This window comes from Eurypyga helias, unplaced genomic scaffold (assembly GCF_000690775.1).
Source record: "Eurypyga helias isolate BGI_N326 unplaced genomic scaffold, ASM69077v1 scaffold21973, whole genome shotgun sequence".
Classification (NCBI taxonomy): Eukaryota; Metazoa; Chordata; class Aves; order Eurypygiformes; family Eurypygidae; genus Eurypyga; species Eurypyga helias.
Window position 1 is genome coordinate 1,995 of NW_010242130.1, and position 7,240 is coordinate 9,234.

The 7,240-nt window shown below is 38.1% G+C and overlaps 1 protein-coding gene across 1 annotated transcript; it reads right to left on the minus strand.

Moving 5' to 3' along the window:
- Positions 1-922: 922 nt before the first annotated feature.
- Positions 923-5,092, minus strand: RBM11 (RNA binding motif protein 11; the record flags this gene model as incomplete). The annotated part of the gene is made up of 4 exons (XM_010148989.1): positions 923-1,141; positions 3,100-3,193; positions 3,916-3,994; positions 4,906-5,092. Coding segments are annotated over 4 exons (579 nt in total), but the record flags the coding sequence as incomplete, so codon positions are not given.
- Between the last annotated feature and the right edge of the window lie 2,148 nt (positions 5,093-7,240).

Genomic DNA, 7,240 nt, shown 5'->3' on the forward strand with positions numbered 1-7,240 from the left:
GTGTAAGACAATACCTCTGTATCTGTCTATAGGTTGTTTTTGGTGGTTGTGAAAGACAGAAAATAAGTCATTTGACTACTTTGATTCGTGACAATATGAGATAGTTTATTCTTACTCTTCTAAGTCAACTAACTCATCCTTTGTGCTGTCAATTAGATGAAATAAGTAAAGTTTTCATCCATTTGTTACAGTGATTATTTAGATTCTCAAGAAAGCAAATGAAACATTAGAGAGTAACTTTATGGAAAGATGCATATATATTTATGCACATAACTGCAGCCATAAAGCACATACATTTGGTATTGATATATATGTAAATCTTGTAGTCAGTGCAAATGCCCGTATTTTACCTCAAATTTACTACTTGAAAAAACCAGCTCCACTAACCATACAAGATGATCCTAACTGAAAGGAACAACAGAGCTAAGTCAGAAAAGAGAAAAAGTTATAGGTGTTGGTACTTCAGTGACGAGCACATCTCTGACACTTGGATCTTCCAGCCTGCTCAATTCTTCAATGGCTCCAGAAAATTCTTACATCATTCACAAAAATACATTCCATAAGTATTGGAAGCGATACATGTTGTTTCAGGAGTGGCTGAAATCATGTATTTTCATAAAGTTTCAATATTAGTGAAATAATAGCCTTCTGTTATTCGGGGGGGGGGAGGAAACAACTAGTTTTTTCCTTTATTAGGAAAACGTTTATCTTCTTAAATGTTTCCTATACCTTAAATAGCACTTCCTTCTTTAAATAGGTAGCAATTAAATAAAGTATCAGTATATTTATGAATAACACATTTCAAAAATAATATGAATCTCGAACATCCCTTTCTAATAAAGTGCAAAGATGAAAGATTAAATTTCTCTCAAATAAAAATAGCAAATATAATTAAAAAAAAGATGAATCCAGTTACACAGTATTAATGCGTCTTTTTCTTGACTTTGCGCTTCTTGTATTTTTGGTCACGCTGTCTTTGTCTGATTTTGTCATCCTCGATACTAGTGTCACTGTCACAACTTCGCTGTTCTCTCTTTCTTTTAGAGGTGCTTTCATCCACTTGGTGCACTTCACCATCACTTGACTGTGGCAGGGCCAATTCAAAAGAACTCTGTGCAGACTTAAAATTTGCAGCTTGATTCTGATAGGGAGAAAAGGAAAAATTTGAAGGCAGTGGTGGAGTCATCGGGTAGTAAGGAAATTGTTGACCCATTGGACTTTGTACTGTGTACTGCTGTGCTAAAAAATGGTTCATCTAGAGAAAACGAAACGAGTTGTTAATACTGCAAGGAGGAAGTTCTAAAGAGTTTAATGTTGCATGCATTATGGCTTATACAGTGAAAATACTGATAAATTATAACAACTTTTGAGAAGGAAACTTAGGTATTTTATTACATCAACTAGTATAATTGGAAAAAGTAGACACATTTTTCAAGGCAAAGTTAGAAAAGTAATCTGATTTTAGATTAAACTGAGAGTCGGTCCTTGTGTAAGGTAATCAAACACAGCATTCTTCATCCTTTCTTCATCCACCTGTTTTATAAATATTTGTAACTGCAGTGCCTATTGTCAGTGTAGACATATACATCTGCTTTTTTTTTTCTTTTTTAACCTGGTTTAACTAAGGTTTCCAAGTTAAGGTGGAATAAGCTATCCCAACAAGGTATAGTGAATCCATAGATCACTAGGAACAATGCCTAAGTGCCCAGTTTACAGCTATAGTCCCTGAAGTATCCAGAGTCCCTCTCATACAAAATGCACAGCCCAAATACAGATAGAGAATTACAAAGGTCAGAAAGGAGCAGCTTTCTACTAACTGGCAGTAACCAGAAAAATTATGGGGAGCATGTCTGAGTACGTTATACGTACAGGCACACCCCAAGCAAGTAACCTGCCTGGCTTATCCAAATAAAGGTGAGGTGGCTGTGTGAAGGCGTATGCGTGAGAGCGCTTCCTGATAAACCTGCAACAAACTATCATTGGAGACTCACTGCAACACCAACCCTTCTAGCAAGCAGAAAACGGGATGAAGTTGGTTGTGTCTGTTGCTCTGCTGACTTTGGTCTCTCAGTGTTTGAGTACCGCTTTGTTACCGAGGAGTGGGCTCATCGGTAAGCACTGCGGTACACTCCAGGGCCTTCCAACCACAGTGGGGGGAATGGGAAAGTTTGTGTAAGCACTAGCTCTTCTGAGGGACAAGGGGAGGCAGGCCACTACATCTGTGCAACAGGGAAAGACTCTATTTTCCTGCTCAGACTGCAGCTAGCAAGAGCAATCTATCCAGGCTTCATTCCTACAGTTACAAAGGGCTGGCCATTCCCCAGTCAGGCTGGGAGGCAGCAGCACCGTCCAGTCGGTACCTCACATTAAATGCTGGGTTTCTTTAGCCCTGCCAATCCATACTCATGAGATACAGAAGCTCCATGATGTGTTTGGTGAGGAGGGTTTGGCCCACAGGTCCAGGTCCTTTGCCTCGTGGAGTATCTCAGACAAAAGATAAGAGGATAAGAATGGCCCAGTGCACCAAAATCTGTTAGAGGGAAGCGGAATGGGTCCTCACTGGCTACTGCTATGAAAATAATTCGTGAATGTGAGAACTGCAGGGGCATGTAAAGGTTCAGGCCAGAAACCCTCAAACTGTTGTTGCCCTAACTTGGGCAGTGGTTATTTGTTGGGTGATTTTTAGGACATTTCCAACTTCTGCTGGGCATTTCTGCATTGAGTAGAAAGGATATGAGGTTCCCTGACTGAATTAGTTGTACTCAAATAAGCTATTGCTTGTGTGGTTGAAATTTTACTAGGTTAGCTTGTCTCACCAAGGGAATTTGATTTGGAACGCAGTACAGGAGAGAGCTCTGTCTGTAGCCTTTGACATTTTTAGCCTCCCTAAGCTATAAACCTTTAAGACATTCCTGCAGTAAGAAATGGTTTGGTAGATCCCCTGTTATTATGCTACCCTTAAGTGCTAAAATAAATAAACCTAATACCATCAAAGTTAGCACATTTTGCAACAAATAAGCACTGTTGTTTGAAGAAATGCAGAATACATTCAACCTCATAGAAAAGCTCCCAAATTTTTAACTTTTAACACAAACTCACCATCTTTTGAAAGCCTGAGTATTCATGAGGTAAACTATTGTTCATTGGAAAAGGAGTAACAGGAAATGGAGGATTTCCATAAGGCTCTTGATACCTAGGAAAAACAAGCAAACGCACAGAGACTCGATGTCTACCACATACTGCTTACCAAAGTGCTGAGACTTAACTCTTGGGCTATAATGAGCATATGCAAGAGGAGAATTGAGAAATTAACAACTGGACTTTCATGACAAAAAAGATAAAATAACCTAAAGGCTCAATTAATGAGTAATCCTCACATGTACCTAAGTGCAGACACAAGAGGGTTCTGGATTTCACCATGGGAATTTAGCTTCCACAAAGAGTTCTGTCACATTTGTAAATAAACATGTTGAAAAATTCTGAATCTGGGGTATTCAGGGTTCCATTAAACAGGTTTATACTTCTGCATTCTTATGTGCATGACAGCTGCTTGTACATATACACACAAAAACCAGATATAAACTCAGTGGTGTTTAAAAAGATTTTTTCCATTGTCAGATTTTTCCCCTAACAACTTCAAACGTTGTTAGTACAAACACTGCATTTCAGTATTTTCTCATGGTCCTGTATCTTGCAGAAACAAATAAAGAATGTAAAATTCAAGCTAACTGAACCTCTGGCAAGCTAAACAACCAAATGTTAAAATTAACTACAGCCCGTTGCAAATCATCAGTAAGGATACAACAGCTGTTGTAATGAACAGCCTAAGATTAATCTACCACATCAACTAATTTTCTTAATAAGATTTTAAACCAAATTATAATTATACAGTTCATTCAAAGATATCTTTGTTACCTATATGAAGGTGAATATAAGTCAATATAGTTCTCAAAACCATGTGTAGGGCTGTTTAGTTCTGGTGAGTGAGAACTCCCTGTAAATAAGACAAGAGCATAATGACTGTTCAGTTGCAACTATTCAATTAACAAGTTAAAAACACAGAAAGCGTTCTGTGTCATCATCTGTAGTGTGCTAGCCTATCTAAGGTAGTACATAAAGTGCCATTTTATGGCAGATAATCTACAGCATCATTTTACTGCTTGAAAACGTTCATTTATCTTTCAATCACTTTCAGAAGCATAAATTGGGGCTGTTGAAGTAATCAAGAAGAGACTAACTCCCATTCAGTTACAGACGCAGGAGATACTTCTGATTTTAGGAACCTGAGCCATTCGACTTAAACCCAGCACCTGCTCTGTACAGCCTTTGAAGTGGCAGTGTGTAGTGGGAACATGAGTTTTTAACATTTGGGTTGCAGATGCTGCCTGAGCATTAGCTTTCTAGGTTTATTTTTGTAAACATAAAATGAAGAATGCGACTCTGATTTGACTATATTCTTTCAGCTACAATCTCTTCCACTTAAAACAACAGCTCTGATAACGCATTTTATGGTTTAGCATAAAAACTAGCAAACAGCGGGATAGTTGCTCCACTTAATCAACTTTTCCTGCTAGACTACAAGTTAAAGTCACACCCTGATTCCTGAAAGTAATCTGGCACAAAAGCTTGGGTGGCTATGTGTTCCAGTGTGGTATGAGCTGGCTTACAAGTTCTGCTGTTCTGAACCAACCTATTGTATTCTCTTAGTAGAAAAAACAAAACAAAACAAAAACAAAAACCAAAGACTGAATCCTTCCCTATGCAAAAGCCATAAGAAGTTTTTGTTTCTTAAAAAAATGTAATTTGTTCCATGGATAAATTGTCATCTTTGTAAAAGACTGCAGGAGTCAAAAACAGACAATGAAAATGAATTTACAAAGACTTAATCAAGACTACTCAACGTACCAAACCGATACTGCACTTTAATTGGTCTTCCATACAAACGGATTCCATTCAGCAAAGCTATTGCATAAGGCACTGATTCTTTGTGCTTAAAGCAGACAAATCCAAAAGACTTGGGTTTTCCTTCTTTGTCCTTACAAATCGTCACTTTGGTTAATGGTCCAGCCTGAAAGAAATTTGTGTTATCTTCCTACAGAAATTAAGAGATTTACACTTCATTCTGTTCTGATTATTTCATAATGATGTATATTTTGCCATAGTCAGTGCAGGTTTCTCAGTATAAAAATCTCTACTTAATTTTGAAAATACCTCTCCGCGTTCCCCAAGATCAAATTCTAAGCCTTACAAAAATAAGCTCCACAAATGTTAAAATGAAACCAAGCATCACTCCATGGGTGATGTTTAGTTTTTAATAATCAGATTTTAAAAATTATTTAAAAAATTATGATAGCTGCTACGTGGGGGAAGACTAAGATAATGACTCCATAGCAAGTTACCTTATGCATGTACAGCAGTTTGTACAATTAGAAGTTTTTTGTACAGCTAACATGACTAGCAGATTGATGACATCAGCCATGTAAAAGTGACCTACTCCATTAATATGCTTCTATTTTTCTCTTGCTTAAATTCCTACAACGGGCAGTGTCAACACTTTGGGAAAGCAAACCTGAATGGAGTGCAGTGCTTCTGGAACCACCACAAACCAGAGTTTTCTGTACTGCCTAGCCCTCATCACAAATGCATGGCAAGGAATCAAGAGGCAGTATCATCTCATCAGAGATAACATGCTGTTTCTTCCCCGCTCCCCACCCCCCACCCCCCCAAAAAAACCAACCCAAACACCAAAACCCCAAACCACACCCTTTGGCTGAAATATCTTCATTGAAAAGTTCCATTTTGGCCTACATAAACCATTTTAATCCTTGCATAGTACTTCTAAAACCAAATTAAAGCAGTGATATTCCATAAATACTGGTTCTGTTTTCAAAGAAACTGTCAATTTCATAACTGATATTAAAGATGATGAATTCTCTCTACACAAGATGAAACTGGTGTATTAGTCACCAAATCAACATCAAAACAAACTACATGTCTGTATGGCTGATTTAGCAGCGTGAAAAGAAGGGGCCAACAGCAGTCTCCCACCACAGCTCAAGGGTGTTAAGGATGCAGACACTTATCTTTAGGAGGATATAATATCCAGGCGAGCAGTGAACACGTTACAAAAAAATCCATCAGTAAAAAATTTACTGATTGTCTGAATTACTGAAGTAGATGGAGATTCACTGCTCTGCATCAAAAAAATCAGCACTCATACGTAGAACTGGCTTCCACCACTACTGACAGAATAGGTACGCTCAGGAGTCACCTGTAGCTTCAGGCAAGCACAGATTAACTTGTAACAGCTTTACAGCAATTAAACTGCATAAACAGTTAAAACATTCAGAACAAACACACCACATATGCTCAGATGAATAAGCCACAGAAAGGGATCTACTTTATTATTCTGCATTTTCAACAATTACTGTCAAACAACAAATCCGCGACTTGTCTGCTGTGAGCATTTAGAGCAATGATGTGGAGCATCTCCCCCCCGTTACACCCTCCATGTTGTCAGACTGAAGATACTAAGGGTCATCGTATGTGATAATAATGCCTGATTGCTGTATGCTTTTGCCAGCCCTGTATAAACTAAAACTCAATTAAGTAAGATTCTTTTGCTGAAAAATGAAATGCCCCCAATCCCCAGCCCTGGTGAAAGTAGGGAGGTCATACAGACAAAGGATCACAGATAATGTACCATTTTTTATTATTGGTGCAGAGGGTGACCAGGCTGTACAGCAGTGGATACTACCTAGGTTGTCCTGTGCAGGGAGTCTTCAAAATGTTGATCTTGTCTTTCCAAGTATCTTGAAGTTTGCTGGGTTTGTTTGGGTTTTTGCTTTGGGGTTTTTTTTTTTTGGGTGGGGGGGTGTTATTTGTTTTTTAAAGAAGGGATTTCGGTAAGACTCTGAACATGCTTATTTTTGCTTGAGTTGGCAACTTAAGGCATTTTTGTTCTTGTCCTGCACTATGCTGCCGTTTTTGAAAAAAAAAAAAAAAAGAATACCCACATATATCCAGTCTTCTGATTGTTATTTGCCTAATGAGGAGGATATGGTTCTTCAAGAACTAGAAGCAAGAAACTCAAGTCCTCTGCAGATCAGTCTTTTAAATATGTAGTCTTCCTGTTCGTAAATAAAAATATTAATAGTTTAAAAGTAATAACAGATAATTGCTCGTAATTTGACCGGGGAAAAGCTACAGGTCAGGAGTGCATCCTTACGACTGTGGCACA